The sequence below is a fragment of the Schistocerca nitens genome, chromosome 12 (assembly GCF_023898315.1).
Source record: "Schistocerca nitens isolate TAMUIC-IGC-003100 chromosome 12, iqSchNite1.1, whole genome shotgun sequence".
NCBI lineage: Eukaryota > Metazoa > Arthropoda > Insecta > Orthoptera > Acrididae > Schistocerca > Schistocerca nitens.
The window spans coordinates 11814768-11842757 of NC_064625.1; the positions used below are offsets into that span (position 1 = coordinate 11814768).

Genomic DNA, 27990 nt, shown 5'->3' on the forward strand with positions numbered 1-27990 from the left:
TGACTACCTATGTCTCTTTCTTCACGTGTTTATTTTGTCGAGTATTATTAATGTGGCGCCATAGATCTTTAGCTCTTCCTCTTCAGTTATCATTGTGTAGCTCTTATGCGAGCAGACAATTTGAAGTGTGAGCTGAAAGTTCAGTGTAGCAGACATTGCAAATACGTATGTAGAGGTTTGTCGCAAGTGCAGGAAGGGATGCAAACGACGAATGTGGTTGCCAAGGTGGAGCTGACTTTGGTGTAACAGTGTTGCAAAGAGAGACGTGTTTTTAAACTCTGTGCAAACACATCTTTGACGTACTCAGTGCCCTGCATCGCTGATAATAGTGTGCTCATACTTGTCCATTGTGTCTGAAAGTAAGTGCACATCATATATCGTATGTCGACAATTATTAGGAGAGTAGGCATAGCAGCTTTATAACCTAAAAATCATTATTCAGGTGAGAAAATATCTGTTCATGTGTTGTCAAACAATTTGCTAATTTTTCTTGGTTGGGGTTACCAGACAAACAAAAATTTTTTAAAAGATTCATTGTGGCATTCAGGTATTTTCAAATGAAATGCAGCAGAAGTTTCATTCTTTAGCGCATCAAAATATTTAGACATGTCATTGTTGAGGTTTTCATTCTGAAAACTGGTTTGATGCAGCTTGCCTTGGTAGTCTGTCCTTTGTAACTTATATGTCTGCATACTTACGGGGTATTGTTTTCGAGACTTGCGCTACCTCTACAATTTTTACCTGCCCCTTCAGTTACCAAGTACATGAGTCAATCAACCAATCCCTTCTTTTGATCAGATTGTGCTACAAATGTTTTCCCCAGTTTGGTTCAGTACCTCTTCATTACATATCCGATCTACCCATTCAATTTTCAGCGTTCTCCTGGCACCATATTTTGAAAGCTTCTGTTCTCTTCTTGACTGAACTGCTTATCCTCCACATTTCACTCCTGTACAAGGCTGCACTGAAGATAAATACCTCCAGGAATTTAAATTTATATTCAGTATTACCAAATTCTTTTTCAGTAATGATTTTCTTGCTGTTTACAGTCTGTTTTATATCCATTGTCACTTATTTTACTGTCCAAATAGCAAAATCTGTGTACTACTTTCAGTATCTCATTTCTTAATCTGATTCCATCCCATGAGCATCACCTTATTTAGACTGTATTCCATCACCCTTATTTTGCTTTTGTTGATGTTCATCTTACAACCTGTTTCCATGATACTGCATATTCCTTTCAACAGTTCTTCCAAGTGCCATATCTCAGAAAATTCCAATATGATCAACAAACCATAGTGTGTTTATTTCTTCTACTTGAACTTTAATTTCCTTTTCAGATTTCTCCTTTGTTTCCTTTACTGCTTCCTCAGGTATAGAGTGAATAATATTGTGGATGGGCTACAAACCTGTCTCGCTCCCTGTTGAACTACTGCTTAACTTTGATGGCCTTTATAACTCCTATATAACTGCAACATGGTTTTGCATCCGAGATGTAGATAACCTTTATCTCCCTGTATTTTATTTGTGCTACCTTTAAAATTTAAAACGTGTAGTCCAGTCAGCATTGTTGAACACTTCTACTAAATCTGTAATTGCCATAGAATTAGGTTGCATTTCTTTTGCCTATCTTCCAACATGAGTAATAAGGTCAGTATTGCCTCTTGTGTTTTTGCAGTTATTCTGGAACTATGATTAACCTGCCTCAATGTTGGCTTCTAGATTTTATATTTTTCTGTTAATAATTTGTGAGTATTTTGCAGCCACGACTTATTATCAGACATAAATTCTTGTCCTTAAACGAATTGTCTCCATTAGCTGGGCACGTGATGTTTCCGGCAACTTTTTTGTAAATAAAATTAAAATATTGCACACATTGACTGTTTGATAACAGCTGCTATAATAACACTGAAACCGTTTAAACAGCTGTCAGTCACTATATACAATATTTTGATTATGTTTGTACATTAAAAAATGCCTGAAATACATATACTCAGCTAATGGATGGGCCATATGGTGATATAAATACTGTGAGATATTTTTAAGTCTGATAGATGCTAAAGCAAGAAATATTCATTTTGTCACGCCTGAAATTGCAATGCCGAAATTTAAAAATAAAATAGTGCAATTTGTTCGTCGGTATTAGATTCGTATTGTTGCCACCTGCCTTCTGCTTACCGTATTTACTCGAATCTAAGCCGCACTCGAATCTAAGCCGCACCTGAAAAATGAGACTTGAAATAAAGGAAAAAAAAAAAAAAAAAAATTCCCGAATCTAAGCCGCACCTGAAATTTGAGACTCGAAATTCAAGGGGAGAGAAAAGTTTAAGGCCGCACCTCCAAATCGAAATAAAGTTTTTCCATTGTAATATGAGACACAATTTAGGTCGAATGAATGACGATACAGCTACAGTAGTTTGGTTCCAGTCGTAAGCTTAGCAGTTAAGCTGTACCAGGTAGCCATTGCTATGCGTCAGGCTCTCTGTCCGTATTTATACGGATAACCTTCCTTTTTCACGTGCTTCGTCTGGTTTGAATCAATTGCTTATTTTACTTTGATCTGATACGTGTCGTTTTCTTTGTTATAGGTGTTTACATCACTCTAAGCTGAAAATGCATTACTGTACTGTGTCATGCATTGTTTGTCGCATTCTGATAGTGTGTGTTTCCAGCCTGTCGCCGCTCCCGCCATGGCTTGCTTTTGTGCGCGCTACCGCCGCTTACAATTTAAAAAAAAAAAAAAAGAGAGAGGAATCGACTCAGTAGCAAAACAATGGCAAGAGACTGCTATTTGTTGTTACTTACACTGCTGCTTTCTTTGATAATGCTCAACAAGAACCAAATAATAGACTGTGTATGATAGAACATATTCTGAATGAGAGTTAGGCGAAAATTTTTCTCCATTTGAAAATCTTTGCAGCCGCTTCTTTAGTACATCAAATTCTTCAAAGAAATTAATCATCTTAGATTTAAAAATCTAGTCAGTTGCCGTGCTTCATTTCTGACTGTATCACTATTAAGCATAAGAATGATACGAATATAAACATGACCCGATACGTATATTCTTCCGCGTTTGCTGTTGTCTCACTCTAGTTTTGTAGTTTATTAGGCAGACAGGATTTAAATGAGATAGCAGCAAACACGAAAGAATACATGGCAAAATGTTTATATTCGTATTATTCTTATGGTGAAGAGAATACTGCATGCGATTCACATTTCATCAGGTTCCTATTAGCAACCATCTCTTCTCACAGGTAGGAAAAAATTCAGAACGTAGAGTTGGCCATATTGACAAACATCCCAAACAGTCTTGCCAGTCGGATTTTTGTAGTACATTGAAATTCTGTTATATTCGAAGATGAACAATACGGAATTTTGATTTACTTCGTTGGATAATGTATGAAAATGCAGTGGTCGAAACTCGGGGCGGAGAAAAAAAAGCTCATCCCCCCCCTCCCGTCCCTTTTTTTATATATATATATATATATATATATATATATATATATATATATATATATATATATATATATATATATATATATATATATATATACTGATGCAGAGGTTTTGGCGCCAGTATTTATCTTTGGGCCTACAAAATGCCTTTGTAGCTCCACATATATTCGACGGCAGAAGTTAGTTGTGGCGGCACCTACCAACATTTTTCAGAACTTCCCCTTGCTTTGCACTCGATTCTAAGCCGCAGGCGGTGTTTTGGATTACAAAAACCGGAAAAAAAAGTGCGGCTTAGATTCGAGTAAATACGGTACTTACTGTTGCAGTCTGCCTACTGTTCCTGTCTAATATTAACTGTTATATAATATACCTGTAGAGTCTTTTGTGACTGCTTCTGTGAATAAGTGTTAAGTCCGTTCTGTACATACTTTCCTCCAATGTCACAACACTATATTGCTCCATCTCGTGCAGGTCGGGCCTCCGGTGAAAGACGGCACCGTGCACCAACAGCAGCAGCCGGAGCTGATACGGGAGGAGACGGAGGAGTCGGAGAGCTCCTCCTCCGTGGAACAGCTCTCGGAGAGCGTGTCCAAGCTGGAGGAGTACGTCCCCGTGTCGCTGCCGGTCCAGATCCCGCCCGCCCTCGACCACATCCGCTGCCACGACAACAACAACGGCAGCCGGGCACTCGAAGAGAGGGCGACACAGACCAGTGTCGTCCAGTCTCGCAATGTGAGTCCACTGCTTCACTGTAGTCCACTGCCAGACTTCTCCTGTGTTACAGTTGCCTCCATTTTGCTCCTGCCTGTTTACTGATGTCATCAGCCCTCCTTACTCTAGGACATTTTTCCAGTCTTTTCTTACCTCTAGGAACTGATGTGTTCATTTGGCTATATGTCCTCCAGACTTGTGTTTCGTGAAGAAGAAGGTTTGGAATGACTCAAGTTCTACATATACAGGCAGAAGAAGCAACTGGTGGCTACTTCTGAAGTATACTAAAAACAAATTATGACTAGTGCTAATGTACTCAAACTTGCAATTATAGTAATTACTTCTAGAGTACTTTATATGTGTATATTAGATGAAAAATACCTGTTTTGAAAAAAGGCCACTATTCCTCATCCTATAGTACTCAGCTGCTGCTGTTGTCTAATACTTCAAACAAAACACATTACACTATAAACTATCTACGTACCGGGAAAATCAGATTGTATCTGATACAAATATTAGTTAGGAATGTAAATTCTGCTGAGTCCAGGTATTCAGATACATTGTTGAAGAACTGGCTAGTGAGGTGTTCTTTTATTTTTTTGTTAAATATTCAGGGATTCTAAATTTCCTACCTGATGTCTGCTGGCAAGCAGCTTTAGACTTTTGCACCAAAGTATAAAGGTCCATTTTGAAACCTAGAGAGTTATACATAACCTGTGTACAAAATTTCTACTTCTAGTATTGTGGTTGTGAATCACAGAGTTCATCCTGAATTCACCCGTGTTGTTAACCACTTGTCGTGCAGTATTTATTTTGCCTGTGATGTTATGGTAGCCGTGCAGGCACATGCACGTGATTGTAAAGTTATATAAACAGGTTTAGTTATGACATTGGTTCAGGTGTCATTGTGAAGAGCTTGTGGACCACTACTAGCACCCAAAGTGAGAAAATAAAAATATTTGCTGGAATGTAAGTGAAAATCAGTATTATTGAAAACTACAAAGTAATGAAAGGTGTCGTCTCAAATGCCAAACAAATGTGAGAACTGGTAAGATGTTTTGAATATAAGCACCTAAAATGTCACACATTTGACAGATAACGTTAGAGGCAGTCACTCGTCCATATATTGTAGAAATATAGTCAAAAATAATACACACTGGCACTCTGTTGTTCTCTGCTTCGCACACAGAGTAGTGGTAATCGAATACAGTTTTGTACAGTGCACATCTGAGATTGTGCGGCCCATAATGTGAACCGTTATGTCTGACCCTGTTGCCCAACTGACTAGACAGACTGAATCACTTCACTTTGCATTGCACTTTCAGCTGGAGGCGAAGGTGCATTGAGTAAGTCGTCTGAATATTGTTATCCTAATGTTAATAAAAAGTGTTCTAAGCTTGAGATCTGAAATAAGTTGTTTAAAGATTGCTATTGAGAGTGTATTCAGCATGATAAAAGTTCAGTCTGAATTATACTTTATCAGATATTAATAGATGAATCTCAGAAGTTTGGTGTGCTGGTCCTGTGTCGGCCAAAAGTCACATTATCCTCCTACTAAACTGGTGCAATTTCTCATAGAATTGGTAGTCACTGTAATATCTCTTCTCTGACTCCCACCTCATTTCTTACGTCGCATCTCCGATACTGTAATCTCGACTGAACTCTGGAGCAAATCTCGGCACGGAATCTTACGGCTCCAAAGCCAGAATAAACCTCCCTCGGGTCCACATAAATTGCATCTCGTAATTTAATGTCCCTAATGATGCCCACACCCTGACTATACTGACTGGGCAGTCTCTGCACCCGAACACCAGTCGGTCAGATAAAACTGTCCATGATGTGCGAGACGACGGGAGAGTGTCGGAAAGGTACAACATCGAGTGTGACGACACCCCACAGGTGGCCGCGGGCACGCCGCCGTCACCGCGCACGCTGAGCCGCGCGGTGCAGACACTGGCAGAACACAAGCGGCGCACGTGGGTGCTGTTCCCCAACTACACGCTGCCCGACCTGGCGTTCCTCCGCAAGCACCGGCACAGGGAGCTCGACTTCCTGCTGGCCCCCCAGAAGGTCGACACCGCCGCAACTGTCGCCGTCGGCACGACCGGCGGCAAGAGGCGGCCGCGCCCGCTGTCGTGTGATGACGTCGAGGTGCTCAGGAGGAAGGGCTTCGCCCACGTCAGGGACCGTGACTCGCTCGCCGTCCTGCTGCCGCGGGAGTACCGCCGCCTGCTCGAGGAGCCGGACACTAACAAGGCTGTCACTTCGGATTCCAGGTTGGTGGAGAAACAGTAGCAGGTTGGTACCTGGTCTACTAAAAACCTGGAAAACCGGGAGTTCTCAGGGAAAATGAGTTCATGGCATTACTGGATAAGTCAGTAAAATCTCGGTGGAATTCTGAACACACTAGGGTATGTTGATGTGTTCCTTGATGAAAAGAAATATTTGGACTAATTTTGTTACAAAACATTCTTAAAATTCTGCTTCGGAAACAATTGGTTGTGAGTCTGTCGTGTTGTAAGGATCGTGCGATAGAGAATAAATGTGAGTTGGTTTCTGGAATGTTCCACACCCGAATAACACTAAAATTGACATTTTTTTGGGGGAAGGAGATGTAGATGTAGATGTTCTCTACATATTCAGAACAAATATTTAATTCCTTGTAAACTATTAAGATACTTTCGATACACAGCAGGCCAGTGTAAAATGTTGCTTAAAATTACTATACCATCAACTCCACATAAACATCTATAGTTCTTGTTCTTAATTATTATAGTTTTTCTCCTTTTTTATTGGACATTTTTTCTGAGTAGGACATCACTTAACATTGGAAATAATGCAATGAAATAAATATAGTTTCAACCACAATTCATGTATTTCACAAATAATTCTCAGCCATGAAGACGACATGCCTTATCCCATTGTCATATATATATATATATATATATATATATATATATATATATATATATATATATATATATATATATATATATATATATATATATATATATATAACAGAGGGAAACATTCCACGTGGAAAAAATATATCTAAAAAGAAAGAAAGTGATGAGACTTACCAAACAAAAGCGCTGGCAGGTCGATAGACACACAAACATACACACAAAATTCTAGCTTTCGCAACAAACGGTTGCTTCGTCAGGAAAGAGGGAAGGAGAGGGAAAGATGAAAGGAAGTGGGTTTTAAGGGAGAGGGTAAGGAGTCATTCCAATCCCGGGAGCGGAAAGACTTACCTTAGGGGAAAAAAAGGACGGGTATACACTCGCACACACACACACACACACACACACATATCCATCCGCATATACACAGACACAAGCAGACATTTGTAAAGGCAAAGAGTTTGGGCAGAGATGTCAGTCGAGGCGGAAGTACAGAGGCAAAGGTGATGTTGAAAGACAGGTGAGGTACGAGCGGCGGCAAATAGAAATTGGAGATTAGCGGAGATTGAGGCCTGGCGGATAGCGAGAAGAGAGGATATGTTGAAGGGCAAGTTCCCACCTCCGGAGTTCTGACAGGTTGGTGTTAGTGGGAAGTATCCAGATAACCCGGACGGTGTAACACTGTGCCAAGATGTGCTGCCCGTGCACCAAGGCATGTTTAGCCACAGGGTGATCCTCATTACCAACAAACACTGTCTGCCTGTGTCCATTCATGCGAATGGACAGTTTGTTGCTGGTCATTCCCACATAGAAGGCTTCACAGTGTAGGCAGGTCAGTTGGTAAATCACGTGGGTGCTTTCACACGTGGCTCTGCCTTTGATCGTGTACACCTTCCGGGTTACAGGACTGGAGTAGGTGGTGGTGGGAGGGTGCATGGGACAGGTTTTACACCGGGGGCGGTTACAAGGGTAGGAGCCAGAGGGTAGGGAAGGTGGTTTGGGGATTTCATAGGGATGAACTAAGAGGTTACGAAGGTTAGGTGGACGGCGGAAAGACACTCTAGGTGGAGTGGGGAGGATTTCATGAAGGATGGATCTCATTTCAGGGCAGGATTTGAGGAAGTCGTATCCCTGCTGGAGAGCCACATTCAGAATCTGATCCAGTCCCGGAAAGTATCCTGTCACAAGTGGGGCACTTTTGGGGTTGTTCTGTGGATGGTTCCGGGTTTGAGGAGATGAGGAAGTGGCTCTGGTTATTTGCTTCTGTACCAGGTCGGGAGGGTAGTTACGGGATGCGAAAGCTGTTTTCAGGTTGTTGGTGTAATGGTTCAAGGATTCCGGACTGGAGCAGATTCGTTTGCCACGAAGACCTAGGCTGTAGGGAAGGGACCGTTTGATGTGGAATGGGTGGCAGCTGTCATAATGGAGGTACTGTTGCTTGTTGGTGGGTTTGATGTGGACGGACGTGTGAAGCTGGCCATTGGACAGGTGGAGATCAACGTCAAGGAAAGTGGCATGGGATTTAGAGTAGGACCAGGTGAATCTGATGGAACCAAAGGAGTTGAGGTTGGAGAGGAAATTCTGGAGTTCTTCTTCACTGTGAGTCCAGATCATGAAAATGTCATCAATAAATCTGTACCAAACTTTGGGTTGGCAGGCCTGGGTAACCAAGAAGGCTTCCTCTAAGCGACCCATGAATAGGTTGGCGTACGAGGGGGCCATCCTGGTACCCATGGCTGTTCCCTTTAATTGTTGGTATGTCTGGCCTTCAAAAGTGAAGAAGTTGTGGGTCAGGATGAAGCTTGCTAAGGTGATAAGGAAAGAGGTTTTAGGTAGGGTGGCAGGTGATCGGTGTGAAAGGAAGTGCTCCATCGCAGCGAGGCCCTGGACATGCGGAATATTTGTGTATAAGGAAGTGGCATCAATGGTTACAAGGATAGTTTCCGGGGGTAACAGACTGGGTAGGGATTCCAGGCGTTCGAGAAAGTGGTTGGTGTCTTTGATGAAGGATGGGAGACTGCATGTGATGGGTTGAAGGTGTTGATCTACGTAGGCAGAGATGCGTTCTGTGGGGGCTTGGTAACCAGCTACAATGGGACGGCCGGAATGATTGGGTTTGTGAATTTTAGGAAGAAGGTAGGGGTGCTGGGTGTTGGTGGGGTCAGGAGGTTGATGGAGTCAGGTGAAAGGTTTTGTAGGGGGCCTAAGGTTCTGAGGATTCCTTGAAGCTCCGCCTGGACATCAGGAATGGGATTACCTTGGCAAACTTTGTAAGTAGTATTGTCTGAAAGCTGACGCAGTCCCTCAGCCACATACTCCCGACGATAAAGTACCACAGTCGTGGAACCCTTGTCAGCCGGAAGAATGACGATGGATTGGTCAGCCTTCAGATCACGGATAGCCTGGGCTTCAGCAGTGGTGATGTTGGGAGTAGGATTAAGGTTTTTTAAGAAGGATTGAGAGGCAAGGCTGGAAGTCAGAAATTCCTGGAAGGTTAGGAGAGGGTGATTTTGAGGAAGAGGAGGTGGGTCCCGCTGTGACGGAGGACGGAACTGTTCCAGGCAGGGTTCAATTTGGATAGTGTCTTGGGGAGTTGGATCATTAGGAGTAGGATTAGGATCATTTTTCTTCGTGGCAAAGTGATATTTCCAGCAGAGAGTACGGGTGTAGGACAGTAAATCTTTGACGAGGGCTGTTTGGTTAAAGCTGGGAGTGGGGCTGAAGGTGAGGCCTTTGGATAGGACAGAGGTTTCGGATTGGGAGAGAGGTTTGGAGGAAAGGTTAACTACTGAATTGGGGTGTTGTGGTTCCAGATTCTGTTGATTGGAATTTTGAGGTTTTGGAGGGAGTGGAGCTGGAAGTGGGAGATTGAGTAGATGGGAGAGACTGGGTTTGTGTGCAATGAGAGGAGGTTGAGGTTTGCTGGAAAGGTTGTGAAGGGTGAGTGAGTTGCCTTTCCGGAGGTGGGAAACCAGGAGATTGGATAGTTTTTTAAGGTGGAGGGTGGCATGCTGTTCTAATTTGCGGTTGGCCTGTAGGAGGATGGTCTGAACAGCCGGTGTGGATGTGGGAGAGGAAAGATTGAGGACTTTTATTAAGGATAGGAGTTGACGGGTGTGTTGATTGGCTGAGTGGATGTGTAGGTGAAGGATTAGGTGGGTGAGGGCAATGGATTGTTCAGTTTGGAACTGGTATAGGGACTGATGGAGAGAAGGGTTGCAGCCAGAGATGGGAACTTTAAGTGTGAGGCCTTTGGGGGTGATGCCAAATGTTAGACAAGCCTGAGAAAATAACATATGGGAGTGTAATCTGGCTAGGGCGAAGGCATATATATATATATATATATATATATATATATATATATATATATATATATATATATAAAAAGAAAGAAAGTGATGAGACTTACCAAACAAAAGCGCTGGCAGGTCGATAGACACACAAACATACACACAAAATTCTAGCTTTCGCAACAAACGGTTGCTTCGTCAGGAAAGAGGGAAGGAGAGGGAAAGATGAAAGGAAGTGGGTTTTAAGGGAGAGGGTAAGGAGTCATTCCAATCCCGGGAGCGGAAAGACTTACCTTAGGGGGAAAAAAGGACGGGTATACACTCGCACGCACACACACATATCCATCAGATGATGTGACTTACCAAACGAAAGCGCTGGCACGTCGATAGACACACAAACAAATACAAACATACACACAAAATTCAAGCTTTCGCAACAAACTGTTGCCTCATCAGGAAAGAGGGAAGGAGAGGGAAAGACGAAAGGATGTGGGTTTTAAGGGAGAGGGTAAGGAGTCATTCCAGTCCCGGGAGCGGAAAGATTTACCTTAGGGGGAAAAAAGGACGGGTAACACTCGCGCGCGCACACACACACGTATCCATCCACACATATACAGACACAAGCAGACATATTTAAAGAAAAAGAGTTTGGGCAGAGATGTCAGTCGAGGCAGAAGTGCAGAGGCAAAGATGTTGTTGAATGACGCTCCCGGGACTGGAATGACTCCTTACCCTCTCCCTTAAAACCCACATCCTTTCGTCTTTCCCTCTCCTTCCCTCTTTCCTGATGAGGCAACAGTTTGTTGCGAAAGCTTGAATTTTGTGTGTATGTTTGTATTTGTTTGTGTGTCTATCGACGTGCCAGCGCTTTCGTTTGGTAAGTCACATCATCTTTGTTTTTAGATATATTTTTCCCACGTGGAATGTTTCCCTCTATGAGAGAGAGAGAGAGAGAGAGAGAGAGAGAGAGAGAGAGAGAGAATACTTCTATTACAAAAGAAATCAGGATCATAGACATCTGTTTTCATAGATAGTACCTTCTTTTCATTGAGAGATGCACATTCAAATTACTTTGACGAAAGGACAAGCATGTTCCTCGAAAGTCATCATAAAAGGAAAAGAATTCTAAGTTATTACTTGCTTAATCTGCAAGGTACAGCACAAGTCATATAAGGAAAGGCGAAGAAAAAAAACTGAATTGTTGGAAGGATGATCAGTCGCAGCTACCTCCATTGTGTTCCTTGGGAATCATGTTAGTGGTCCATGGGTTCTCCAGGTCCTTTTATGCAATGCACGATTGGGAGTGTATGTGCACATCAGAATTTCAGATACCATTGAATTTTGTCATTCACACAGAAATAAAAGTGGAGTTCTTAAATGCTTATAAAATATAAATACAGCTCCGAATTTGAACACACATTTTGTAGATCAGTATTTAATATTAATGTTTCGGTTCTTTTTTCCTAATTTCCATGAAAAGTGGTCTTGTGCAGACTTTCTCACATTGTCATTCTTGAAGTCAGCTATGACCATACAGTGAAGAGTGATTTCAGATGGGGGCATGTCGTTGCTCTCGTTGTTGTCGTTGTGGTCTTCACCCCAGAAACTGGTTTGATGCAGCCCTCCATGCTACCCTATCCTGTGCAAGCTTCTTCATCTCTAAGTACCTACTGCAACCTACATCCTTCTGAATCTGCTTAGTGTATTCATCTCTTGGTCTCCCTCTACGATTTTTACCCTTCACGCTTCTCTCCAATACTAAATTGGTGATCCGTTGATGCCTCGGAACATGTCCTACCAACCAGTCCCTTATTTTAGTCAAATTGTGCCACAAATTCCTCTTCTTCCCAATTCTACTCAGTACCTCCTCGTTACTTACATGATCTACCCATTTAATCTTCAGCATTCTTCTGTAGCACCACATTTCGAGAGCTTCTATTCTCTTCTTGTCTAAACTATTTATCGTCCATGTTTCACTTCCATACATGCTTACACTTCATACAAATACTTCTCTGAAAGACTTCCTGACACTTAAATCTACACTCGATCTTAACAAACTTATTTTCTGCAGAAATGCTTTTCTTTCCATAGGCAGTGTACATTTTATATCCTCTTTACTTGCTCCCCAAATAGCAAAACTCGTTTACTACTTTAGGCGACTCATTTCCTGATCTAATTCCCTCATCATCGCCTAATTTAATTCAACTACATTCCATTATCCTAATTTTGCTTTCGTTGATGTTCATCTTATATCCTCCTCTCAAGACACTGTCCATTCTGTTCAACTGCTCTGCTTTGCTGTCTCTGACAGAATTACAATGTCATCGGCGAAACTGAAAGTTTTTATTTCTTCTCCATGGATTTTAATTCCTTCTCCAAATTTTTCTGCTTGTTCAGTATGTAGATTGAATAACATCGGGGATTGGCTATTACCCTGTCTCACTCTATTCCCAACCACTGCTTTCCTTTTATGCCCCTCGACTCTTATAACTGCCATCTGGTTTATGTACAAATTGTAAACAGCCTTTCGCTCCTTGTAATTTACCCCTCTCACCTGTAGAATTTGAAAGAGTGTGTGCCAGTCAACACTGTCAAAAGCTCTCTCTAAGTCTACAAAAGCTAGAAATATAAGTTTGCCTTTCCTTAATCTATGATCTAAGGTAAGTCATAGCGTCAGTATTTCCTCACGTTCCAACATTTCTAGGGAATCCAAACTGATCTTCCCTGAGATCGGCTTCTACCAGTTTTTTCCATTCGTCTCTAAAGAATTCACATTAGTATTTTGCAGCCAAGGCTTACTAAATTGATAGTTTGGTAATTTTCACACCTGTCAACACCTGTTCTCTTTGGGATTGGAATTATTATATTCTTCTTGAAGTCTGAGAGTATTTCGCCTGTCTCGTACATCTTGCTCACCAGATGGTAGAGTTCTGTCATGGCTGGCTCTCCCAAGGCTTTCAGTAGCTCTAATGGAATGTTGTCTACTCCCGGGGCCTTGTCTCGACTTAGGTCTTTCAGGGCTCTGTCAAACTCTTCACACAGTATCATATTTCCTATTTCATCTGCATTTACGTCCATAATATTGCCCTCAAGTACATCGCCCTTGTATACTTCTTCCACCTTTCTGCTTTCCCTTCTTTTTTTAGAACTGAGCTCTTGATATTCATACAAGCGGTTCTCTTTTCTCCATACGTCTCTTTAATTTTCCTGTAGGCAGTTACCCCTAGTGTTCCATGCCTCTACATCTGGCCTCCAGCCATCTCTGTTTAGGCATTTTGCACTTCCTGTCGATAACATTTTTGAGACGTTTTTATTCCTTTTTACCTGCTTCGTTCACTGCATTTTTACATTTTCTCCTTTCATCAATTAAATTCAGTATGTCAACTGTTTCCCAAGGATTTCTACTAGTCCTCGTCTTTTTACCTACTTGATCCTCTGCTGCCTTCACTATTTCATCTCTCAAAGCTACCCATTCTTCTTCTACTGTATTTCGTTTCCCCATTCTTGTCAATCGTTCCCTAATGCTCTCCCTGAACCACTCTACAACGTCTGGTTCTGTCAGTTTATCCAGGCCCCAACTCCTTAAATTCCCACCTTTTTGCAGTCTCTTCAATTTTAAATCTACAGTTCATAACCAACAGATTGTGGTCAGAGTCCACATCTGCCCCCTAGAAATGTCTTACAATTTAAAATCTGATTCATAAAACTCTGCCTTACCATTTTATACTCTACCTGAAATCTTCCAGTGTCTCCAGGCCTCTTCCACGATCCAACATTCTTTCATGATTTTTAAACCAAGTGTTAGCTATGACTAAATAATGCTCTGTGCAAAATTCTACCAGGCGCATTCCCCTTTCATTCCTTACCCCCGGTCCATATTCATCTACTACTTTTCCTTTTCCTACTATTGAATTCCAGTCCCTCATGACCATTAAATTTTCATCCCTCTTCACTATCAATAATTTCTTTTATCTCATCCTACATTTTTTCAATCTCTTCATCTGTGGAGCTAGTTGGCATATGTACCTGTACTACTGTGTTAGGCATGGGTTTCGTGTTTATCTTGGCCACCATAATACATTCACTGTGCTGTTCGTAGTAGCTTACCCGCGAGACTATTTCCTTATTGATTATTAAACCTACTCCTGTGTTACCTCTATTTGATTTTGTATTTATAACCCTGTATTCACCTGACCAGAAGTCTTGTTCCTTGTGCCACCGAACTTCACTAATTCCGACTATATCCGACTTTAATCTATCCATTTCCCTTTTTAAATTTTCTAACCTAGCTGCCCAATTAAGGCATCTGACATTCCACGCTCCGATCCGCAGAACGCCAGTTTTGTTTCTGCTGATAACGACGTCCTCTTGAGTAGTCCCCGCCCGGAGATCCGGATGGGGGACTATTTTACCTAAGAGGACACCATCATCATTTAACAATACAGTACAGCTGCATGCTTTTGGGAAACATTAAGACTGTATTTTCCTCATGCATTAAAGGCCATATCAGTCAATCATCCAGACTGTTGCCCCTGCAATTACTGAAAAGGCTGCTGCCTCTCTTGAGGAACCACACGTTTGTCTGGCCTCTCAACAGATACCCCTCCATTGTGGTTGCACGTACGGTACAGATATCTGTATCGCTGAGGCACGCAAGCCTCCCTACCATCGGCAAGTTGGGGTGGGGGTATTAATACTTACACTTTAATACATATACTTAAGGCTATCACACAGTGCTAGCAAATGCTGGCTTATGACAGTAACAAAAGGGGTGGCAGTTATTGGTAAAATTGTGAATTGTAGTTGAACTTGGAATAATGACTAGTATATGATGTGGTAACTCAAAGCTCTTAATTACAACATAAATTGTTTCAGGGATATCTGAAATTTCAAACTAAAAAAGCCAGAAAACTCGAGGGAGTAAAAGTGTTTCGGTGAAACATCTTGACACCCAGTGTCGACGAACTGGTACCCCAACTAGTGTGCCAACTAACTTGTATTTTATACAGATCAGTTTCGAGTGGTTACCAATGTCATATCTCGCCTCACAGTTCCCACCCGTCATCGGGATTCCGCGGCTCCTCGACACTGCTGAGTGACTCGAACCCCCTGCTGGTGTACCGCTACGAGAGTGAGTGCTCGGTCCAGCAGCAGTTGCAGCAACACAAGAAGAAGGCGGAGGGCAAGGTGTCACCGCCCGCACTGAGCAAGCGTGGCATCCTGCGCCAGCAGCAGAAGGAAGACGGCACCGGCCGCCACCACCGCCACCGTCACCATCGCCACCACCACCAGCGGAAGCCACCACCGCCACCTCTGGACCCAGATAAAGACCTCTGTGATGATGAAGAAGACTTTGATGAAGGTAGGGAAAGAGATGTGACAAAATTGTGATATCGTAGCATAAAACTTGAGGGGATTGAAAATGTTGTAAAATTTCACCATAAAATATTAGTAAAACTTATGCTTCAAGTTGTAGTAAGAAACCAGAAGTGCCTTAATTACTAAGACAGGAATTATTGCTTTTTTAATTATTTGTGAGGATGTGTTAGTGTTTATTTAAACTAGTTGTCTCTCCCAGTCTTCGTTTAAGTGATCAGTTGGTCACATTTTTTGTAGTTTAATACATGAATACTTGTCAATTATTAATTTACTTGCTCTGTGAGCAAATGCAAGAGCTTTTGTGCTTTCTAGGTGGAAATGTTAAGTTATTTAATATACAGTAGTTTTTAATTGTTGTTGTGCCCCCTTGTATCATAAAAATCATTAATGTCATAAAAAATGTAATTAGTAAGGATAGTCCCTATGGTTGTTATTGACTGTAAAACAATACCTCTCAAAGTTAAGGACATACTGGATGATGAACTGCAGATATCATTCCAGCTCTTGTGATGTGGGTGAATGAGACAAAGAAAATGGTATTGCAGGAGGTAATTAACATCAAAAAATCTAAGCATTTCAGTCAGGGTAAGTATATTCGTATTTACTCTACAGTAGGTTTAACTTGATAATACAATAGAACATGTAATGTACCGTATTTCAAAAGGGGCACAGAGAGAAAAGGTAGTAAAATAAGTTCAACAGTTGAGGAGAATTAGCACTGAAATTGGGGATATCTGAATCAGTTTGATGCTATCCTTAGGAGGGGGGAGGGGGGGGGGGTTAAAATCTTCTGGCAGCTATCCTGATTTAAAGTTCTCATGATTTCTGTCAATAATTTCTGGTAGTAACTGACGTGGTCTTCCAAGAAGGCCACAGATTCATTCATTCCCTCTCTCCCCCCTCCCCTCTCCCCCCTCCCCTCTCCCCCTCCCCTCTCCCCCCTCCCCTCTCCCTCCTTCCTCACTCCCTCCCTCTCCCTCCCCCTCCCTCCCTCCCTCCCTCCCCCTCCCTCCCTCCCCCTCCCTCCCTCCCCCTCCCTCCCTCCCTCCCTCCCTCCCCCCTCCCTCCCTCCCTCCCCCCTCCCTCCCTCCCTCCCTTCCTCCCCCCTCCCTCCCTCCCTCCCTCCCCCCTCCCACCCCCTCCCTCCCTCTCCCTCCCCATCTTCCCTCCCTCTCCCTCCCCATTTTCCCTCCCTCCCCCCTCTCCCTCCCTCCCCCCTCTCACTCCCTCCCCCCTCCCCCCTATCCCTCCCCATCTTCCCTCCCTCCCTCTCCCTCCCCATCTTCCCTCCCTCCCTCCCTGTCCCTCCCCATCTTCCCTCCCTCCCTCTCCCTCCCCATCTACCCTCCCTCCCTCTCCCTCCCCATCTTCCCTCCCTCCCTCTCCCTCCCCATCTTCCCTCCCTCCCCCTCCCTCCCCATCTTCCCTCCCTCCCCCTCCCTCCCTCTCCCTCCCCATCTTCCCTCCCTCCCCCTCCCTCCATCCCCCTCCCTCCCTCTCCCTCCCTCCCCATCTTCCCTCCCTCCCTCCCTCTCCCTCCCCATCTTCCCTCCCTCCCTCCCTCTCCCTCCCCATCTTCCCTCCCTCCCTTCCCCTCCACACTCACTCCCTTTTTCAAAACTTATCAAGTTGCATCAGAACTCAGACTCTGCATTACACTGTTCGTTCCTCGCAATTAGCAGGCTGAATTATTTCTCATGTTGTACAGAAAGACATTGTGTTTAGTAACTCCCCAAGGAGGAATCCAAAGCTGTGCCCCATCTCTGTTGATCGTTAATTTGATGAACCATTGAATGCTGATCTTACATTCTACTGGACTACTACCTGATATGTACTGAAATGTCACAATGCTGAATACAGTAAAGTGTGTGCTGATTTTATTAGGTTGGTGCATAACTTAATAGCATTTTTGTTTTGCATGTTGATATTCCGACTGCTATGGATTTATTTTTCATTTATCATATGTTACTTTTAGTTCACTGTGTTTCTATTTGAGTTTACATATTGTCATTTGGAGATAGTGAATGGAGCTGTGGATACTAGAAAATGAGAGTCAAGTGGAGAAATTGGAACATTTCTGACATATTCTTCTGTTTGAGTTCAGTAAAGGGACGACAGAAGTGGGTGCAACCAGAAACATTTGCACCATATAATGTGGTAATGTCATTGGACAGAGCACAGCAAGGAAATCAATCATTTTAAGGAGGATCATTTTGAAATTAGTGACTCCTTGTTCAGGAAGACCTTCAGAGTTTGAAGAAGATGGTTTAAAATACATTAATTCACAGTTATCCATGTCTGTGTACTCGAGAACTGCCAAATATGATAAACTGTGGTCATTCCACCATTGTCTGACATTTGCATGCAACGGGGAAGGTCGAAAAATCGGGTACCACGTGCTCTAAGCCAAAATCACAAAAAACACCAGGTGGCAAGATGGGGAGCTCTGCTTGCTCATCATCAGCCTTCTGAACAATACCAACAATTCATATCCTGTATTGTCACTGGTGATGAGAATTGGTCTCTCAATGGTAACATAAGGAAAGAAACGAATGATTGAGACCAAACAAAGCAGCAATTCCCCGTAAAAAGACTTGTGTACATCCACAAAAGGTAATGTTACGCATAGGGTGGAACAGCGATGGGGTGGTGTACGACGAATTGTTTCCCTGAAGTGTAAGGATCACTGCTGACATTTATTGTCAACAACTGAAATGCCATAGAGGTGCTTCAGTCTGGAACCGTGCTGCTGCTACAGTCGTAGGTTCGAATCCTGCCTCGGGCGTGGATGTGTGTTATGTCCTTAGGTTAATTAGGTTTAAGTAGTTCTAAGTCTAGGGGACTGATGATCTCAGATGTTAAGTCCCATAGTGCTCAGAGCCATTTAAGCCTTAGAGGCGCAATCCAAGAACAGTGACCAGCAAGTCGACTTGAAGTGATGCTACTCCACAGCAATGCCTGCCCGCATTCTGCTAGTTAAGGAAACATTTTACAGGAATTGGGTGAGGAAGTCATTCCACACCCACTATATTCACCTGGTCTCGTGCCCTCAGATTTTCACTTTCTGTCAAACAACTTTCAAGGAACTTCCTTTGCGGATGAAAATGTGCTCCGAACAGGGCTCAATGAGTTTTTCACCTCAAAATCGTATGATTTCTACAATTGTGGAATCGAAAAGTTACCGCAGCACTGACAGATTCTTGTAAATAGTGAAGAAGAATATATTATTGATGACTAAAGTCTCCATTTTATGTATCTGTGATGTTTTAAACTTATGGAAAAATGCTATGAACTTATGCACCAACCCAATAGTTTATTATAGGTAAGTTAAAAATACTCTTTGGAGCAACTATCAGGATATTTATTTCCAGAAGGCGAAAGGAACAGTCCTGTTACTTACTAGGGATTTTAGAAAGCCAGAAACTGTTTTTAATCTTTCATTTTCCGTTTTTATGTGATTCCATTATTTACCCACAGACCACATTTGGTTCCCAGATAACAGGAAGCCAGTGGCAAAATGTCTATCAGTAAGCAGTCTAGTGTTGTTTTGTTCATATACCAACACACACTGGCACTCTATCCACAGGAGTGGACGCCGGCACAGATTCGAGCTACGAGGAGCCGCGGCCACCCACGCCGCCCCTCCCCCGCAGTGCGGCGGCAGACGCCGTTCTGGGCCTCGACGGCCTGCTGGATGTGAGCGGCCTGTCGTCAGTGCTCGGGTCGGCAGAGAATCTCGAGGGCTGGGGAGACGACGACATGAAGAGGCTGAGGATGCAGGTGTGTGCTTTGGGGAGGGCCAGGGAGCAACCAGCTTGAGATGCCACGTTTCTTCCTGCCTCGCATTTGCTTACATTTGTGCAATGTGTGGGTTGCTATTGTAGATTGTTTTAATGCCCTCAGTAGCTGTTCCACAGCATATTGTTTGTATACAGAAGTACGGAATGGTTTAGTGTACCACATGCCATTTTTCATTTCATTGGCAGAGCTCTAGAATGTTGTTCACAATTACAAAAGCTATATTTTGTATACTTTACGATACTGCCTAAACATCTTGGAAAAGAGAATGAGAGCTATGTTAGAACCACAATTTGAAGAGCAGCAGCATGGTTCTAGGGATAACAAAGGCGCAGTTGACAATATTTTTCCACTGTGAGAAATAATAGAAAAATTATTGGGAGAAAGGAAAAGACTTAACAATAGTGCTCCTAGATTAGGGGAAGGTATATGACAAGACGCTGAGGTATAAAATATGGGACTGCTTAACAAAATTGAAAGTCTGCAACCATCCACTTACAGACATTCAGATGCTGTGTTAAAAGTGTTAGAGCATCGTACTCATGGGTGGAAAGTCAGAGTGGTTTTGAATTGGGGGGGGGGGGGGGGGGGGGGTGCAATAAGCATTTGCCAACACTCACACACTTATCAATACTGTAACAAAGAACATTAAAAAAAATCTGAAAAGAACAACTAATCTCTTGATGACGATGATGATAACTAATAAATCACTTTGTCAAAATTTAACCTACACGAGCTACTGGGAAAATCTAATTTGCCGACTATCTTCACAGCATTTGTTTATTGGCATTAAATCGTGTAAAATGAAATGATAAGAGACATGTCATAGTGGACAAGAACGGAACATTATATTCTAGTGCAAAGGTCTAAAACTCGAAGACTTTTTCTGACAGGCATCAGGCAGGAAATTGGAAATCTCTAAATATCCTTGCTGACTAAATATTAGTGATGAACAGTTTTTACCTCCATCAGGATTCGAAGTAGCTGCCTATCGTATTGAGTGCCACCACACGGCTATGCATTGGAGGCCTCGCCTCCAGAAGTGGGTTAAGTGATGGCTACTATGGAGAAAATACAGAAACTTTTTTCTACTATTGTGTAGTATTAGAGGGAAAGTGCTAAAGAAAGCAGAAAGTTTCAACTCCCTGGGAGCATGATAGAAGAGAGTAGGAGGAATGATAAGGAGGTTAGCAAAAGGGGAAGCAAAGCATGTCGTCCTGCAGACTAAGAATCCTGCTGTGGAGCTCGTATTGAAGGGGAAGGGTAGGTGTGAAAGTCACCCTAAGGCTTGGCAATTTTATTTAGCTGTTGTAGTTCATCGATGTACTCCAAAATCACATGGCGTGCAGTCAGACTATCCTCCTATCTGCCTGATTTTGTCACGTTCTTGTTGGATGGAAGGGCAGCACCCAAATAATCAGTAATGTAAAAAATACCCGAGTCTCCTTTGTGCACGATGCGGTGGGGCTTTTGAAGGCCACATAGGTACAAAGGTCTAAATAAATTGAGGAGACCAGTTTTAACTTTGAAAAAGTGTATTGAGAGGCAAAGGGGCTTACTTACATTATGAATTACAATGCTGAGAGTGAAAAATTAATTACGTAATATAAGTATTATTTGTTTGTTCAAGAAAAATTCATAATGACGGCCGAGAAAACTGAAAAGATTCAAAAATGTTTAGGTGCAGTTTTCATTCTAATAGCCACTTTTGTACTCACATATAGCCACACTCCGTTTGTGGACCAACTTTGCATATTCTGGGCACTTGACCACCCAACCTCAGTGTCTGAAACCTTTCTTGGAAGTAAGCAGTCCAGCCATTCTGGTCTGCTTATTAAAATTACATGTAAGATTATTACTCTCGGACAGATCAAATACTGCGCATCATAGATATTTAACAGTTGTACTGAAAGATCTTGTTTCCGACAACATGAGAGACCGTAAATTCCCATTTTTTGTTGTGAGGTAAAACTGACTGAACCCGTCCAAATGCCTTGTTGTTACTATGCCCATTTAAATAATAGTAAAAATGGAATAAAAAAATAATTCAGCATGGATATCTTGGCCACTGGCTGGTCGTTGTGCCCACATAGACAACATTACACAGAAGTTTTCTTTCGTCGGTGACGGCCTCCGACAAAGCAACGTCAGTACGGTAATGTGTTGCTAAGTAACCACTCTTTCAACACAGTTGCATTAGAAAAACCTAATTTTTTATGACAATTTGTAATAATTAGATGAGGTGAGAATTTGCCTTCGACCAGAGGGTCTCAAAACTATACAAAACTTGACTGTTAGGCAATGTGACATCTTGGCTCCTTCATATGACCGAGTGTTAATGAGACATTTGGACTAAGACCATTATTCAGTTTCCCTTATTTTACATATTCTTTCCATACATGTTTGTTGTGCGCGTTTTCCTTCATACACGTCATGCACTAAGCCGTAGGCATCTGTTCTCAGTTGGGTGTTGCTGTTTCTCTAGTGTCGGATATTCTCTTTACATGAAACCCACACACACACTTTGCAATAGTACAATAGATCAATTTTTCAAACTGTGGAGTAGAATCTCTGGAAGCTGAAGAACATCCCAAACAGTTTGTCATCTTGATCCACAAGTCTATACAACAGATCACAGAAGCCACAAGAGTGCCAGTTACCTAAAGAAATTAACTACATGTAAATTAATTTACAAAACTTTTTCTAATACTCTCTCTCTCTCTCTCTCTCTCTCTCTCTCTCTCTCTCTCTCTCTCTCTCTCTCTCTAACTCACTCACTCTATTCAATCAATTAGAAGACTTTGTCAGTGTTTCCTGCCCACATGTCACACTTCAGCACACATGGGCAAAAGCTTCTGCTGGAATTCTGTTCAAAATCACTGTCGCAGTCTGCAGAATCATTTCGACATCCTCAAAATGCAACCCCTAATAGCTGATTTGTGTTTGGAAAAGAATGAGGTTTGTTGAGACAAAATATAATTCGGGGCTGTCGGCAGTGGTGACACACAATAAAGATGTGCCACAGCAAATTTCAATTTCTGAAAATGTTCTAGCCAACCACAATGAAGAAAAAGATTGGTGCAGCAAACTTCAGTCTACATGATTCCATACTCATTCATTTAATAGCACCACTAGTTTATCGTGCAAAAATTCAGTCCCAGAACTCTCAAAACTAACTATATTCTGTATATTGCAGAAAGTTCACAAGATTATGCAGAACAATGACGTCATGCAAGTGTTAGCAGTCAAGATATTTTTTTTCTGGTCTGGTTCTCTACCATCACTTTTTTCATGCAAACTCCCTAAATATTTGCCCCTCCACCCTTCCTTCCCCCCTCTCTCTCTCCCTCCCTCCCTCCTCCCCTCCCCCGTCTCTCCCTCTGCTGCATCCTTCCCTTCCTCTGTCTCCAAGAATAGATTTAAACAGAGAGTTGTGTATCTCGTACAGGTGAGCAAGTTCCTGTGCGGACAGCGCAGCAATGTGATGGCCGACGTCTGCAACGGAGGGGCGCCGCACAACACCCCGGAGCACAGGCACCTGCAAGGTGGCGTGGGGGTGGGAGCAGCCGGAGCTCCCCGCGGGAGTGGCGGCAGCTGCGACTGCTCGGGCGGCTCGGCGTCGTCCTCGGGCCGCTCCTCGTCCGGCAGCAACAGCGGCCGCAAGACTGTCAGCTTCCGGCTGAGCCTGCCGACGCCCCCGAACTCTCCGTCTGCTGCGTTGCAGCACCAGCAGCGGCTCTGCCAGGTAACCCCGATGTCTCGTCACACCGTTCTGCCCGACAGATACAGTTTCCGACGTGTTGCTCTCGAAAGTGTGACCGTATGAGGTATCGTTTAAAATTTGTGACTGTACGGAGGACTTGTACGTCTACATTTACATCTATACTCTGCAAACCACCGTGAGGTGGGTGGCAGGGGGTATGGCAGGGGGTATGTCCCATTATACCAGTTACTCAAGTTCCTTTCCGTTCTCATATGAGGTGCAGGAAGAACATTTGATTGCCTCTGTGCATGCAGTAAGTACTCTGATCTTACCCTCACAATCCCTACATGAAACGTAGGGGATGCAGTATATTCCAAGAGAATAGTTTAACACCAGTTCTTGAAACTTTATTAATAGGTGTTCTCGGGATAGTTTACGTCTGTCTTGAAGAGTCTTCCAGTTCGGTTCCTTCAGTATCTCTGTGACACTCTCCCACAGATCGAACAAACCTGTGAGCATTCATGTTGTCCTTCTCTGTATACATTCAGTATATCCTGTTAGTCCTATTTGGTACGAGTCCCACACATTTGAGCAATATTCTAGAAACAGTTGCACGAGTGATTTGTAGGCAACCTCCTTTGAAGAGTGATTGCTCTTCCCCAGTATTCTGCCAATAAACCGAACTCTACCATCTGCTTTACCCACAACTGAGCCTAAGTGATATTCTATTTCATATCTGTACAGAGTTACACACACATATTTGTATGAGTTGGCAAATTCCAACAATGACTCATTGGTATGGTAATCACAACATACTAAGTTTCTTTTTTCTTTTTGTGAAGTGTGTAATTTTACATTTGTGAACACTGAAAGCAAGTTGGCAATCTTTGCACCAGTTTGAAACCTTATCAATATCTGACTGAATATGTATGCAGCTTCTTTCACACAGTACTTCATCACAGATAACAGAATCATCTGCAAAAAGTCTGAGGTTACCATTAATATTATCTGCAAGGTGATTAATATACAACGTGAACAGCATCTAGAGTCTGAATTTGAGCATTTGAAGCACACATTCATTGCCTGTTTCCGTCAGAAGGACAACTTCGACTGGTTCCCATGTCGTGCAGGATGGCATGTTACATTGCTTACTGCTGTTATCTAAGAATGTGTAAGATCATCATGCACATGCGATTGTGCCCAGTTTTTTTGCCTATGCGAGAGTGATTAACACTCCATACAGTGTCTGACATGTTGCAAGTTCTGTGATTATTGATCTGTAGATGGCCATGGAACTGGCTGAAACTGGTTATCTGTGTAACAAAACTTGGGATCTGGGCGATGTCAAGTAATCGTAACAATATTATTTTATTGAACCATGCCACTGTGAAATACACGGAGGACAAAAATGAATTTGCTAAATCTTGAAAACAAGATGAACACTAGGAAAGACAGACATAACTGAGATCATATGACTTAAGAGTGCATATAAGTATTTATTTTAATCGGCCCTCTGGAGCAGATACAATACTTCATTGTGTTTTTCATTCCTGTGTGTTATGTTGCATTTCAATCTTTAATTAACTGAACACCGAAAATCTTAGCTGCCATGTACTGGTACTTCAAAGATATGTGATGTGCATTTAATAACTGATTTTCGAGTACATACATATACATTATGTACTTTGAGTATTGTGATGCACTGTTATTCATATGCCCAGCACGTTTGTATAAAACTTTGAATGATGTTTTCTTTATCTGTTTGAGAGGTATACTGAAATGACGTGTAGATCGAAAGTGATTTTAACTGAAGCTAATTCATTCCACTCTGTTTTCAGAATGACTTTCTATAAACACTGAATAGCCATTTCTCATACCCTGTTACAGTGTTATGTTGTAATGTTATGTTTTTGTGCCTCAGTACCGGTGTAAGTGATATTCAGAATATTGCACATTGCTCCTTCCTCTTCTTACAGGGGAAGCTGGCAGACAATGAATCTAGTCCATGTGAGAAGGCTGTGAGGCCGGCATCTCTCCTGACCCATGTACACAGCCCATCTGTGCCTCTGGCAGCAATCGACATTGCACAAAAGAGGGGTAAGTTTCCAATACAGTTGTGCACGAATTGTTTTGATGAAGTGGTAGTTAAGCGGAAAACAGAGGAGGGGATTGATCCACAGGTGATGTAGTCTCCTGTGGTAGTTTGGTCAGATGTCACCTTTCATACAATACACTCCTTACAATAGGACAGATACAATCAATGTTCAGTCGTTTGTTTGCAAAGCTGCCTTAGTGCCATCAGTTGTACTTGTGCTGATTTTATGAATTTTTGGATGAGAATCTTATCAACTGTGGTTTTCAGTTGGACGAGCTGAACATAAATGACAAAAGTGCAAATAAACTTGACCACCCAAATGCCTAAAACTCTTTGCCCAGGTCCTAACATCTGTAAGATCCACAGCAGAAATAGTTCACATCTCTCATAAGAAAAATCTGCAGTTCATGTGAGACAATTGCTTGTGTTCAAAAGCAGTTAGCTTACAAAGTATGAAATTACAAAACAAAATGATTAATGGCATAATAATGCGTCAGTGTTTTATAAGAGAAGTTACAGTGTGACCAGTAACCTATGACTAGATGAGAGTAAATACAGATTTTGACCAGAAAAATAAATAGCAGTAAGTAATTATTTTTATTGTAAAAATTATGGCATGAACAATTTTCTAATCTGTAAAAACTGTATATAAAAACTGCAAAAGTTCAGTCGATGTGTGTGCTCCCAATAAACTACACTCCTGACTAGATGAACTCCCCGATTTGACACCAACATCTACTAAATCACTACTCTGACAGCTTGCAGTTACAACCAGATTTTATTACACATTGTATATACGTCAGACACTAAAGTAGCATGCATCTTTATATTTGACATCCAGTTCAGGTTATAACATTCAACCAAATAAATAAAATGCTATTACAAAAAGACACAGTACATATTGATATTATTGCTATATATTACATTAGTTGCTGATATTCCTTGGAGCCCTGTACGGCACAGCACACTCTTTGCTGCACTTGCGACGATGTCAAGCACAGCGCTACAGTTAATATCTCTGCACTAAGTCCATTAGGAATACTTCAAGCAAATAAACAGACCAACAGCGACAGAACATGCTCCGTAACAAATCTTCATACACAACGCAGATAGTTCTAAATCTCAGAATGACTTTTCATGTCAACTTCACCAAATTGTACAACTAAAACAATGTAAAATCCAGGATGGAATAATAATAATTTATGAAAGGGATAGATTGCTACTCACCATATAGTGAAGTTGAGTCACAAATAGTCGCAACAAAAAGACTATCAAACAAGTAAGCTAAGTAAGATATCAGCCAAAAGGCCTCCTTCCAAATTATACAACATACATACAAAATGTACAATTATGTACACTTATTTATTTACATTTAATAATTTTTTTTTCCGTTCCGGAAATTCTAACCAATAAAATAGCGGGAAATCTCATTCCCTCTCAAAACAAAATTATTAACACAGTTCTAATCCACTGAAGTTGCCTTAAAGTAATAGGCCAAACACACCTGGAATATAAACAGACGTAGAATGCAGCAAGAAAAATGCAATTCAGTTTATGAAACAAAAGTATGTAGCAGTTGAAAAGGGAGGGAAACTGATAGATGTTGATTCTTCCAACCCTCGTGTTTCCTCTTTGAGACGAAGTGAGCAGTCTTTTCAATAGGCATTGTTGCCACAGTATCGTTTTCTTCATTGTCGTCGTCACAACCACCACTATCCCCCTCTATGGCCCTTGATATCCTCACCAATCAGCATCCGTACATCTCTGTTATCTTTCATTGTGGTCAACTCAGCTAACATACAGTGCAACAGTCTCCCCCCCCCTCTCTCTCTCCCACTCTTCCCCCTCTCTCTCCCACTCTTCCCCCTCTCTCTCCCACTCTTCCCCCTCTCTCTCCCACTCTTCCCCCTCTCTCTCCCACTCTTCCCCCTCTCTCTCCCACTCTTCCCCCTCTCTCTCCCACTCTTCCCCCTCTCTCTCCCACTCTTCCCCCCTCTCTCCCACTCTTCCCCCCTCTCTCCCACCTCCCCCCTCTCCCACCTCCCCCCCTCACCCCACCTCTCACCCCTCGACCCCCTCAACCCCCACCCCCCTCCCTCCCTCCGGCCCTCTCTCTCTCTATCTCACTCTCTCTCCCTCTATCTCTCTCCCTCCCTCCCTCCCTCCCTCCCTCTTCTCTCCCCCTCCCTCCCTCCCTCCCTCCCTCCCTCTTCTTTCCCCCCTCCCCCTCCCTCCCTCTCTCTCCCTCTCCCTCCCGCTCCCCCTCTCTCCCCCCTCTCCTCTCTCTCCCCCTCTCTCTCCCTCTCCCCCTCTCTCTCCCTCTCCCCCTCTCTCTCCCTCTCCCCCTCTCTCTCCCTCTCCCCCTCTCTCTCCCTCTCCCCCTCTCTCTCCCTCTCCCCCTCTCTCTCCCTCTCCCCCTCTCTCTCCCTCTCCCCCTCTCTCTCCCTCTCCCCCTCTCTCTCCCTCTCCCCCTCTCTCTCCCTCTCCCCCTCTCTCTCCCTCTCCCCCTCTCTCTCCCTCTCCCCCTCTCTCTCCCTCTCCCGCTCTCTCCCGCTCTCTCTCCCTCTCCCCCTCTCTCTCCCTCTCCCCCCCTCTCTCCCTCTCCCCCTCTCTTTCCCTCTCCCCCCTCTCTCTCCCTCTCTCTCCCTCTCCCCC

At 42.9% G+C, this 27990-nt stretch overlaps 1 protein-coding gene across 1 annotated transcript in view; it reads left to right on the forward strand.

Annotated features, from left to right (window-relative positions):
* The window catches only part of LOC126215254 (uncharacterized), a 266573-nt gene that overhangs the window by 183526 nt on the left and 55057 nt on the right, over positions 1 to 27990 (forward strand). The window contains exons 10-15 of the mRNA XM_049941928.1: positions 3928 to 4188; positions 6067 to 6443; positions 15412 to 15722; positions 19326 to 19519; positions 22986 to 23282; positions 25217 to 25337. Of these exons, the coding sequence (XP_049797885.1) occupies positions 3928 to 4188; positions 6067 to 6443; positions 15412 to 15722; positions 19326 to 19519; positions 22986 to 23282; positions 25217 to 25337 (1561 nt within the window). The remainder of the gene's footprint in view (positions 1 to 3927; positions 4189 to 6066; positions 6444 to 15411; positions 15723 to 19325; positions 19520 to 22985; positions 23283 to 25216; positions 25338 to 27990) is intronic.